General features: G+C 40.6%; 1 protein-coding gene across 1 annotated transcript; it reads left to right on the forward strand.

Annotated features, from left to right (window-relative positions):
* Positions 1 to 1104: 1104 nt before the first annotated feature.
* On the forward strand, positions 1105 to 12120 carry rbm25b (RNA binding motif protein 25b). Its single transcript, XM_015947490.3, has 17 exons — positions 1105 to 1291; positions 1754 to 1850; positions 1977 to 2188; positions 2330 to 2387; positions 4493 to 4653; positions 4821 to 5003; positions 5087 to 5170; positions 7493 to 7752; positions 7865 to 7976; positions 8535 to 8624; positions 8782 to 8855; positions 9032 to 9182; positions 9368 to 9782; positions 10670 to 10965; positions 11058 to 11156; positions 11405 to 11452; positions 11539 to 12120. The coding sequence occupies exons 2-17, from the start codon at positions 1772 to 1774 to the stop codon at positions 11629 to 11631; spliced, it is 2415 nt and encodes an 804-aa protein (XP_015802976.3). The 5' UTR covers positions 1105 to 1291; positions 1754 to 1771; the 3' UTR covers positions 11632 to 12120.
* The last annotated feature ends 3 nt before the right edge of the window (positions 12121 to 12123 follow it).

Genomic DNA, 12123 nt, shown 5'->3' on the forward strand with positions numbered 1-12123 from the left:
AACATAGAGAAATGATTCGCATAACACTAAAACCACGCGTCAAGTTCAAATCTCAAGTGGCGTCTAGTTTCCCTGAAATTCGACATAGACTGTGGGTCTTTTTACTCCGACGGATGAATATTTCAAACACGAGAAGGTGTGCTTCGTTTCTTCTAGCCTGCTTCTAGCACTTTCCATGAAAGCCCCGCCTTAAAGTGACGTCACAGATCTCCCCCTTTCCTCTCCCGACGTATCATCTGTCACAAAATGTTCCTACAGCAAAAACGCCTTAACAACCATCAACTCAACCCTTTTCCGTACTGAATCATGAGAATATATGCTTTATATTGTCAAATGAACTAATGGTTGTTATTATATGAATTACAGATTTTCTTATGGACATAGAACACCAGTGGAAGATGGACTGCTATACATAAATGTAATACTATATTTGTCATGTTGATCACGACTTTGGAATTGAGTTTTTAGTACAGTGTAAGGGGAAGAAGTCACTGTTGTCAAGTGGATTAGAGTGGAATAAATGTACGCAGTTAGACCCATCAAATGCAAGAGATGCACAAATGATTATGATTCAGCTTTCTATTATGTAGTTTAACTACAGAAGACACATTTATAAATTTAGATAGTAACCTCAGTGATAAATAACAGAAGTACAGTCATACTTTGCATACAGAATATGTTATTTATTAGTTACAATTTCAGAATTGGTAAGAATGACCATTTTAACAATAATGTACACAGAATTTTTATGTACTCTTTTAAAAAACATTTAAAAAGAAGTTTAACATTGAAATAATCATATGATGGCTTTATCCTCTAATTGATTAAAACGAGTAGGAAAATCACAATGCTGTTTTTTTATGTGATCAGATGTTTTGTAAATTAAACCGATTAGAAACAAATCGTTTTAATAAAAAAAATGCGGACCGCTTTTTTGGTGTAACTTAATTTCAATGCTATTATTATTCAACCTTTTTTATTCATTTAGTTACTACCGCGCATTAGGTCTTCCAAGGTTAGTTAGGTAATCTGATCGAACCCTGTTAGCAGAAGTTTCGTTTCCTGAAAAGGGTTCATTTTGCGAATTCACATTAAGCCCCGTTCAGTGTATACACTCTGGTGCACAAAACAAGCGCGCCAGTACTCTTGCTCCTAAAGCGCGTGCGTCAAACTTTTCGAGGGCCCGCGACCAGCTAGCGTGCTAATCAGGCGTCCAGAACGTTAGCTATTAATTCACTATCATTAACATTTTTAGTGGATTTTATCTCATCATACGCCACCTGGTTGAGTGGTAGGTATATGTAGAGGCTTTTATATTTACTTCGAGCTCATGTTTAGCCTTGGGAAAGTCAGTGTTTTATTATAAATTAACATCTGCTCGGGCTAGGTTACTTTAGCATTTTAGCTGTGCCGGTGTTATATCGGGTAACGTGCTCATTGCTAGCTTTAGCGTACTTAGCTGTTGTGTGTGGTTAGTCTTAATATTGTTGAGATGTTAATATTTTTAAGAAGTTTGGACTTTGTTACTTCTAATTAGCGAATGGCACCTCACAAAGTTTGGCTAAGTTTAGTTAACGTTCCAGCAAAGTCAAATAAAAGTCACTATCGATTTGTAATGTTCACCACCGAGACCTTCAGTGTTTCCTCATTGTGGATACACTAATGTTCGCTCCCTCTGTGTTTTTACTTGAGCTGTTTGGACGTTTTTACCTTATGCAAACAACACTAATGGCCTTTAATGTGTCTTCTTTAGGCCACATTCACCCTCAAAATGTCCTTCCCTCCTCATTTAAATCGACCGCTGTTGCCCCCACCTGGGATTCCTCCTCAGTATGCTGGCTTCCCCACAGGTAAGTACCAACCAGGCTCCCGTAAATTACGCAACATGACACCTCTTAGATGCTCATTATTTGTAATAATTTAATTAATTTCATATTCACAGTCTTAACAACTTTTTTTTGTTGCATGTGCTGCAGCTCCTATGATCCCTGTCCACATGGGCATCATGGCCCCCACCCCTGCAGTCATGGTCCAGTCTGTTCCAGTCCTCAGTAAGCCTCCCATGCCAAAGAAAGACTATTCTGCTCTGCGAGCCAAAGATGAAGAGAGCAGTGGACCTATCACCACCGTGTTTGTGGGGAACATTTCAGAGAAAGCTTCAGACATGCTCATCAGACAGTTGCTGGCGGTAAGAATTAGAAAATATGTGTAAACTACACATACCTTTTGAATATCCATATATAGAAATGCTGCTTGCATAATTTTTGTTAACTGTTAATGGTGTGTGTGTGTTTATTATGTTATTTTAGTAATTGTCCTACGTTTACAGAAATGTGGTATTGTTTTGAGCTGGAAGAGAGTCCAAGGAGCCTCTGGCAAACTTCAAGGTGATTTACAGTTCTGCACAGCAACTTTCAGTAGCTTACTCTCATTGCTAACTTTCGCGATCACTTAAAGAAAACAAAACAATGTGGTCCAGAGGTGTGAAATGCAACTTCTTACTAAACAAATAAAAACCACACATTTGTGAATAACAAAGAAATTAGGGATGGACAATATATCAGCATCAATATCGGTATCGGCCGATGGTAGTCATTTTTTAACATCGGTTCGATAAATAAAACCGGGCCGATATTGACAACCAATATTTTTTCCATCCCGTCTCCATTTGTTTGCCTGTTTCAGAGGGTGAGGGGGTGATGTGTTATTGTTTAGTCATGTGAACAGTGAATGTAATCATCTCAGAACCGTAAATGGTGTGTTGTGTCACACAACAGTACACAGTAAATTTAGTTCACAGTAAAGATGTTTGCTTCAGTTTAACTATCAGCTTATAAAACTACAAGGACAATGTTAAAATACAAACTTGTATGTTATTTATCGTGATATTTATCAAATATGGTTATATATTGAGAAAAATATATATTTAATTATAAAAGAGAATTAAAATAATAAACACTCAAAAGTATCGAAAATTGGTACCGTTAAGTACCGGTATCGACTCGTAGGTACCGGGAATTAGTACCGGATCGATTCAAATGTCAAAGGTACCCATCCCTAGTTGTGTGTACATAACGTAAATTCAGCATTAATAATTTTCATTCTATACAAGTCTGCTGATTTTGAAGCATAAATGTCAGTATATCTGTATCGGCAAATAACGGTTATCGGCTATAACAGTGATATTAATATCGGAAATCGGTATCAGCCCAAAAGTTTTATATCGGTGCATCGCTAAAAGAGATGTTATGTTTTTCAACGGTTATGATACAAATATTCAGAGATGCTTGGCTGTTGCAAAACAACCAAAGTTACCAATTCCTACTTGCTTATGCTGATTTCTCTTTCTGCTTTGAAAAGAGACACATTTCAAATATTTCGGGAGAGATTTGTTTACAGGGAAATTTGAGAACTACAGTGTACACCAGAAATGTGAAATTGCATGTAGGGCTGAAAGAATCATCGAATGATTCGAAATGTTCGACTCATTTAATTCCTCAATTCATTTTGTACTGATTCGAAGCTTCGTTAAATGTGCGCAACACAGTCTGAACACATTTTACTTGAGCACCATGTGGTGATCTAGGTGCTGTGGAGGAAAATGGAGAAACCAGCAAAGACAGAAACCGTTGTAAAAAGCAGAGGCGGTCCAAAGTTTGGGATCAGGAGTTAAACTACGAGCAGAATTTCTAATGCTAAGCTAGCGGGTAGCATTCTCACGAGCAAGTGTGGTTCAGAAAAAAACGTGATGGTTGTGAACGCCTTAACTCTAAAAGCAGAAGAAAAATCCCCATCATCCCTTTTATTTGTGGACCTCTGCAGCGGTGTGGGGCAGCGCCGCAGCAGCTACCGAGTCTTCTCCATCCCCGCAGGACTGTGGCAAGCCGTTGTAGCATATAATTCAATAACAATTTTATATTTCAATACAATTTAGAATAGATTATGTTGCCAACCCATACGTAATAAAATAAACATACCACAAGTAGATTGTTAAAAGTAGAAATACATGTTAGCATTTCTAGTAGCTTACTACTGTACATGTTAATAATAATTGAATTCTACTGATCATATGTGAATATGTTTAGATGTGTTATTTTGACCCGGATGAGGCCAATACAAACCTAAATTGTGAATGAAATGCAAGTCAATTGTTGTTCCATAAATTATTTATTTACTATAAATATCAGCTGGGAATGAGGGAAATAGACGAGATCAATTTAATTTATATTATTGAGCCTTTTATAATTATGTTTTTCTATTTTCATATTTTTAGCAGCAGACCATTGAAACGTCGTCAGATAGAATACTCGATTAATCGATGGAAGATTCTATAGAATACTCAAAGACTAAAATATTCGATAGCTGCAGCCCTCGTTGCATGTTTTTAAAACGCTGTAACATTTGGCACCTCAGTCTGAGGTAGACTATATGCTGTCATACATGTCTGCTTTTGAACGTGCCTTTTAAATAGATTCCCACTGCTCTGTTGCAGCTTTTGGTTTCTGTGAATACAAAGAGCCAGAGTCCACCCTGCGAGCCCTGCGGTTGCTTCATGACCTGCTGATTGGAGACAAGAACCTGCTAGTGAAAGTAGATGCAAAGACTAAATCTCAGCTGGATGAGTGGAAGGCCAAGAAAAAGGCAGCCAATGGGGTATGGTTTTGGTTTTGCATTTAAAAATTCTCATTTTATTAGTTTGCTTACTTGAGTTCTCTGGGTCTTCGCACCTTTAGCCCTTTTCCAGATCCCTCGTCTCAGATTTAGAGCAACTTAATAATAATTGATAATGATTTAAATTTGTTTTTTTTTTCCAATGACAGACTAAGAAGGCAGAGGGAGAAGATGAGGAAGAAGAGGTCCTTGATGAGGAGACAAAGAAGAGGGATCAGACCGTCCAAGAGCTTATTGACGGGTTGATGCGTGAATATGCTGCAGAACTCAACGCACCCTCCCAGGATGAAGAGTCCCAGCGGCGAAAGAGAAAAAAGGAAAAGAAAGAGGAGGTACAGCCAGGCATTTAAAAATAAAGCAAAAGCTCGTTTTGGACTTTTTTATTAAGGTAATTGTTATATTTTTGTCTGCACAGGATGACATTAACACTATTGACATCGAAGAGGACAAGAGAGACCTGATTTCCAGAGAGATTAGTAAATTTCGTGACACTCACAAGGTAAAGTGACTTAAATCTTGTAATTGACATTCCAGGTTTTGGACAGCAGTTTCTCACATAGTCGACATTTAAAATGTAATACTTGACCTCAGTAACTTGCACACTGCGTGCACTGATTGGCTCTATCTAAAGTCTAACATTAGGCCCTTTACAGACTGACTAGCATCATTTCTCGGGTCTAATTGGACCTCTGTAGTGAAACTCTTAGGTGTAACCATTAGAAATCAATTTCTTCATCACACAAAAATGCATGGAGACGATGTAAAGTTACCTTAAAGCTAATCTATTCATTAAACCCCACCATTATGATAGTGATCATATGGTGACTAAAGCAAGATGAATCTCAGAGCTTTGGAAACAGTTGCCAGGATAGGATGTAAGTATCATCCTTCTTTTATTCTATACATACACTGGGCGTCCCCCTCTGGAGGACTTGCACCGGGGCAACTGCACAGCTCTTCAGTGATCAGGGCTTCAAATTTCCTCAACCCACTCGGTCATTTGACTTTATAAACACAATTATTTGTCACTTTTAACATATCAGAGTGTTGGGCATTCCCTGGACTTCTGGAGAGTCAGTGAACCTGTGTGAGTTCTCTGTAAATGATGGTCTGTTCAATGGTGTTCATGTTGAAGCCCAAAGACTCAGTAACCTTTATTATGCTAGTCTGGGTGGGGGCGCCCTCTCCACAGCAGCATGATGGTCTGAAGACTGACGAGGTAAGCTCTCCGTGTGTGTGTGTGTGTGTGTGTGTGTGCGCGTGTGTTTGTTTGAGAGAGTGAGTGAATTGATCAATATCCATCTCCTCTTAATATCATAAATGAAGCGTTTGTATGGCTACGGCATAGATTAAGTAAAAACTCAAACAGGGCTGTAATTTTATTGCTGAAATTGTAAAAATGAAGAGTTTGGGACCATTTTTCATCCTAAAAGTTCAAAACAAAACACCAGAGAAGACATTAAAGTGTCTGGCTGACGAGTTTAAGTTTAACTCAGGTGAGTCTGGTGTTAGTGTAACGAGCTCTAATCTCTACAGAGGTAAGTAAGAAGCAAGCACCTTACACAAAAGATGGATGTAGTTTAAAAAGAAACAATGGGATTATGGGCTCACTTAACCGATGAGTGATTTTTGAGAAAACATTTCAGAACTTTTATGCAAATCAGGTCGTCTTTAGTTTTCATTCATGACTTTTGTATCTTTGGGTTTTGCTGTTGGGATTCTGGTATCAAGGTTTTTTCAGTAAATGTTTTGTTGTGAGAACAGCTTTAAAGTGTTGGAATACGACGAAAAACCCAACTTTAGTTATTGTATTGGGAGCACTGGCCCTTCAGTCTGGTGTCCTTGTGCATCACCAGTTTCCACTCATCTACACCAAAGGGAGGTAGCTTTACACGAATCACACGCTCTGCTTCAGAAATGCAGCTTATAAGCTTAGAAATACGCTCGGCATCCCGGTTGGTCAAAACTCCTCCAACATGAAGTTAAAAAAAGCGTCAGGAGTTCTACTTTATTTATTTATACACAAACATATGGCTTTATTTTGCATAATTGTAATTTAGCACACTTCGTCATATATACATTTTTAAGAAGTGTGTTTGATGCCTGTGAAAAGGTGTGTGTGTGTGAGAGAGAAGTTGGTCAAGAAGGACAGCTGAAGACCTCTGCAGGGGTAAGAATCCTTCTACAATTTTATTTATCTGTGCAGAAATGTAACCAATGTTTATTTCTTGATTAATAACCGAACCAATTGCAGTGTTACCCATTTGACTAAAGGCTGTTGTTGATGAATATGATGCTTAAGCAAGAAATCCGAACCCCATAACATTTTTTCCTTGTATACCGTGTGACCTGCTTTCCTCCCAGGCCTAACTTTAAAGGCTTGTAGGGGCAGCGAAGGCCTGAGTCCGTAGTTCGACACCTGTAAGTCACAAACAACTAGTTTAACAAAAACTGATGCCTGTTTGTTTTTGTTTTCCTTGTTCTGAAAGGAGAGAAAAGTATTGTTTTCTGCTGCGTTGTTTTGAACACGTTCCACAGATCTTCCCATCCATTTGAGTGGTTTCCTGTTGCATTTTTATGCTAAGTGTAGTTTTATTCTGCAAGTTTGAAGCAACAAACTGCATCATGTTGCTTTAGTTAAAAGCCTCTGTTCTTCCCAGTTAGGGCCGTAGCTTTGCACTCATTAGAGCAGGGCATGTTCTTCTGTGAAACCCCTCAAAATCTGGAAACCACTTGATCTGTGCACGTCTGTAAGCTTACTGCAAACGCTCCGCGGCTGTCACGTGGCATCAGCTGAACCTGTTTGTGTTGTGCTCTCCAGAAACTAGAGGAGGAGAAAGACAAGCGGGAGAAGGAGCGGGTGGAGTTTGAACGAGAACGGAGGGAGCGGGAAAAAGAACGAGAGCGGGAAAGAGAACGGCGGGACCGCGAGCGGGAGAAAGAACGGGAACGAGAGCGGGAGAGAGAGCAAGAGCGGTCAAGAGACAGAGACAAAGACCGTGATCGCAGGACCAGAGAGAGGGAGCGGGGGCGAGAGTTGGACAAGGGCCGTGACAGGAGTGCCGACCGCAGCCAATCAAGGTAAAAATGCATGAATAGGACCCCCCCACCCCCCCATGCTGTTCCTAATCTTATGAATAAACAAGCTTTCGTTGAGCTTGAACCCAAAACATCCTTAACTTTGTTTTGGTAGGGAGTTGAGTCGGGACAGAGAGAAGAAGCGGGACCAAGAGGATGAAGAGGAAGCCTACGAACGCAGGAAACTGGAGAGGAAACTCAGGGATAAGGAAGCAGCGTACCAGGAAGTAGGAACCGCCAAATATTATTCCTAACAACAATGTGCATTTGAAATATAAGTGTACCAGCCTACATTTTCAAAACAAAATTCAGCAAGTCAATCCAAAGGTTCTAGTCTTAAAAGGACTTAACCCTTTGATGCATAATGGTCACTAGAGTTGACAGGTACTCAAAATTGTTATTTATTTATTTGCTATTAAGCACAGCTGTTGAAGACTTTATTGCATTTGAGCCCCTCCATTTGGGCTTCAGTAAGCCAAGCCAACATATTTCATGTTCAGAATGCACGCTGTCCACTGAGGTGGACATGTAATAAACTATGTGTAAATTAAATGTTACAAAAAATGTGTAAATATGAAATTTGTTTCATTCACACCTAAAGATGAATGAAAAAAATTGTTTAAAAAATCATGGTGGAAGATTTCATAATTCATGCATCAAAGGGTTAAATTTTGCAAAAATGAACGCACCTTGTGTTTTTAATTATCTTTAATGTAACATTCGTTAAACTCAGCCTGTATTTGATTTTTCTTTGTTTCTAACAGTTTTTTTAAACCTTTTTTAAGCGTCTAAAAAACTGGGAGCTGAGGGAGAGGAAAAAGGCCAGAGATTACGCCAAGGAGGCTGAGCGAGAAGATGAACGCAGGAGAGAAATGGTGAGAAAACATAACTCAAGATCATATCCGAACATCAAATCTGTGTCATAAAACTGTCAAGCTTCCCTTTTGAAATGCATTACTGAGTCACGTTCTGATTTTAGATTTTAAACATTTTATATAGTTGAAAAAATAAAGCTTGCAACTGGTTCTTCAGGTCAAAGAAGGCAAACGGTTGAAAGAGTTTCTTGAGGACTATGATGATGACCGAGATGATCCCAAGTACTACAGGTGAGCAACGACGTTGGAATTTGTTAAAAACTTCCCAAACATGGATGAATATGTAGACTTTGTCCTGCGTGTCAGATGCGAACACCTAAGCTATTTTAAGTCTCAGCCAGGAGATCATGAAGCACACTGCAGCTACTCTTTGTTCTGAAGGCTGATGTTTCCAGTATGACCCCTAGGGGCAGTGCGCTGCAGAAACGTCTCAGAGACAGAGAGAAGGAGATGGAGGCGGACGAGCGTGACAGGAAGAGAGAGAAGGAGGAGCTGGAGGAGATCAGACGGAGGCTGTTAGACGAGGGACATCCAGACCCAGATGCAGAGCTACGCAGGGTAAGCCTGTCTTATTAAAATAATTTGTCTTTGGCTGTTGGGAGAGAAAGTGCTCTCTGCTGTTTTTGTGAAGGTCACTTTATCATAGCTTCTATGCATTAAAAGGTGCTCATCTTTCATTATCTGTTGACCTTCATTTCTGTAAAAGGCAGTGGTTGTGTGGTGGTTTCTGCTTGTTGGTCCAGATGGAGGAGGAGGAGGAGGAGCGTCTGAGACAGCCCCCCATCATCCAGGAACCTGAGCCCGAGGAGCCACGGGAGCGCCACAGGAGTTCACGGGAACACCGGGAACGTAGACAAGAGCAGGAGAAAACCGAATCCCACTCACGACCTAGTCACTCTGAAGAGGAGGTAGAGGAGGGTGAGGATGAAGATTATGACAATGGTGAAGAAAACCTTGACGTGAAGCCACCGCAGTTGAAGCCCACAATGCGGCCCATAACAGCGGCACCCTCGGTTTCATCAGCAAGTGGCAACGTGTCTCCCAACACTCCTGGAGACGAGTCCCCGTGTGGCATCATCATTCCTCATGAAAACTCACCTCCTGACGCTCTGCCACAGGATGAAAACCGGCCGAAGATCGGCCTCAGCCTCAGACTGAGTGAGTTCAAAACACCAGATTTCTCCATATGACCGAGAACCCTCCGGTGGTCTAGTAAACCACACCTCTCACCGTCTCCAGAGTTATAGAAGTATGACTTAAAACAGCGAATATATAAAACACTAAAGGAAATATTTTTATATAGAATTAGTCGTCAATAGAACAGATGCATTTTATTTAGTGATTTACTTTTGTAAACCTTTTACAGTTGGAGGCCACACAGCTAGAGGAGAATGTTATGTACATTTCATGAAAAACCTGAACAAAACTTTAGGTTGTTTTTAAAAAATGTACTTTAACGTATTTTCCGGAGTATAAGTCACACCAGCCATAAAATGTATAACGAAGAATAAAAAAACATATATAAGTCGCATTTTGGGGGGAAATTTTATTTTTCTTACAAAATCTGAGACCAAGCGTTTCACATTGAAAGACAAGTACCGGTAACAATAACAGAATAAACAACCAGGGCGCAGCAGCGCGCCACGGTCCCCAGCAGGGGATGGCGGTGTTAGAACCCCTCCAGGCAGGACAGGGGAGCTCATTCCTGGGTCGGAGCCGCCTGGCCCGCAGCAGCTCGCCACAGGCTCCAGCAGGTGATGGCGGGGCAGAGGAGCTTATTCCTGGTCTGAAGCCGGTCCGCAGCAGCGCGGTTTACATAATTTGGTAAATAAGTCGCAGGACCAGCCAGACTATGAAAAAAAGTACGACTTATAGTCCAGAAAATACGGTATGTAGTAAATATGTTTAAAAAAATATTAGTATGCTGTGAAAATGTAAAACATGTAAAAACCATAATACAATTGTAATTGTCCATTATACTTGGTGATTCCGTTGAAGACTAGTCGAGATGTTTACGTTTTGTGTTATTTAACTGTCCTCATCAGCTGCTACCGTAAGCCCCAGCCAGCCTAACGCAGGCAAGAGGAAGAAGCTTCCAGTGGACAGCGTCTTCAACAAGTTTGACGACGAAGAGGCAGATGAACAGCCACGCAAACGTAAGCTGGTGCCCCTGGACTACGACGATGACAAAAGCCTCGGGGTGGATGGTGCCGGGCTCTCCAGCATAAAGGGAGCCAACACTGAGGAGAAACGCAAACACATCAAGAGCCTGATAGAGAAGATACCCACAGCAAAACCAGAGCTGTTCTCCTACCCTCTGGACTGGTCTATGGTCGACACGGTGAGCTCAGTTTTCGATTTATTCACAATGATCTCACTTGAATATTTAAATTTGGGGGAAAAAAAAAACTGTTGGGATCTCTTGTTCTGTAGACGTTAATGGAGCGAAGAGTTCGGCCCTGGATCAATAAGAAAATCATTGAGTACATCGGTGAGGAGGAGCCAACATTAGTGGACTTCGTGTGCTCAAAGGTACTGGCAGTATGAGAAATGAAAGTCAAGCGAAGAATGTTTTGCTTCTTTTTGCTGACGTTTCCACTACAACTACAGTCGTCTTCAGAGCTCGCCGCCAACTTCCTTCTGTGTATCCACGGAGAAGGAAGTGCGGTGAGCTCCGAACAAGACTGTAGTTGTAGTGGAAATGTCAGTGAAAAAAGAACCAAGTAATGAAGTTAGAAGAGACACAGCATGAACACACCAAATATGATTGTTTTGTTCAGGTGATGGCCCACAGTATGCCGCAGAGTATTTTGGATGATGTTGCCATGGTGAGTAGTGCTCCTGATGCCTGACCAGTGGAAAAAAACTAAAGGCCAACATTTTGCCTAAACCTTTATCTTGCTCTCCTGCTCAGGTTCTTGATGAAGAAGCTGAGGTCTTCATAGTGAAGATGTGGCGGTTACTCATTTATGAAACTGAAGCAAAGAAGATTGGACTGGTGAAATAAGCATGCACAACCACAGAAAAGCCCTTATTTTGTATAGTAGTGTAGTGAAATCAAACTGCAACAGATCCTGCTCAGTCTCACTGGGTCTGAGTTGTTTTTTCTCAGACACACGGCCTCTTTCTGCAGGTCCAGGTTGGTTTAGTGTTCTTGGACTGTAAATGAGATTTTTGTCAGACATCCACAACCGTAGCCGAGTTAGTGCCACTCTACTTTTATTTCTTATCAGTTGGCCTGTCTTCAAACATGCATCTGTTGCATCACAGCAACAATGCATGTTTCTTTTTACAGGGATATTTATTTTGGACTGGCTGAGTTTTCATAACATTCCTCAATCCCAGAATCCTGTCTACAAACTGGACCCCCTCCCCCCTCCTAACCACTGTCAGAAGAGCTAAGAACAGGATGACATTTTTTTTTTAAGTTTTAAAAACCTCCATTGTATTTTTTTGTATTGTTGGACATTTGATTAAAACATTTTTTAAAACTTTACCC

Source organism: Nothobranchius furzeri, chromosome 2 (assembly GCF_043380555.1).
Source record: "Nothobranchius furzeri strain GRZ-AD chromosome 2, NfurGRZ-RIMD1, whole genome shotgun sequence".
In the NCBI taxonomy this organism is placed as follows: domain Eukaryota; kingdom Metazoa; phylum Chordata; class Actinopteri; order Cyprinodontiformes; family Nothobranchiidae; genus Nothobranchius; species Nothobranchius furzeri.

Bases quoted from the DNA above. Each gene is read 5' to 3' on its own strand.
- rbm25b (XM_015947490.3), top strand. From the start codon at position 1,772: ATGTCCTTCCCTCCTCATTTAAATCGACCGCTGTTGCCCCCACCTGGG. The intron at 2,388-4,492 runs GTGATTTACAGT...GCTCTGTTGCAG, and splicing joins AGCCTCTGGCAAACTTCAAG to CTTTTGGTTTCTGTGAATAC. The intron at 11,453-11,538 runs GTGAGTAGTGCT...TCTCCTGCTCAG, and splicing joins TTTTGGATGATGTTGCCATG to GTTCTTGATGAAGAAGCTGA.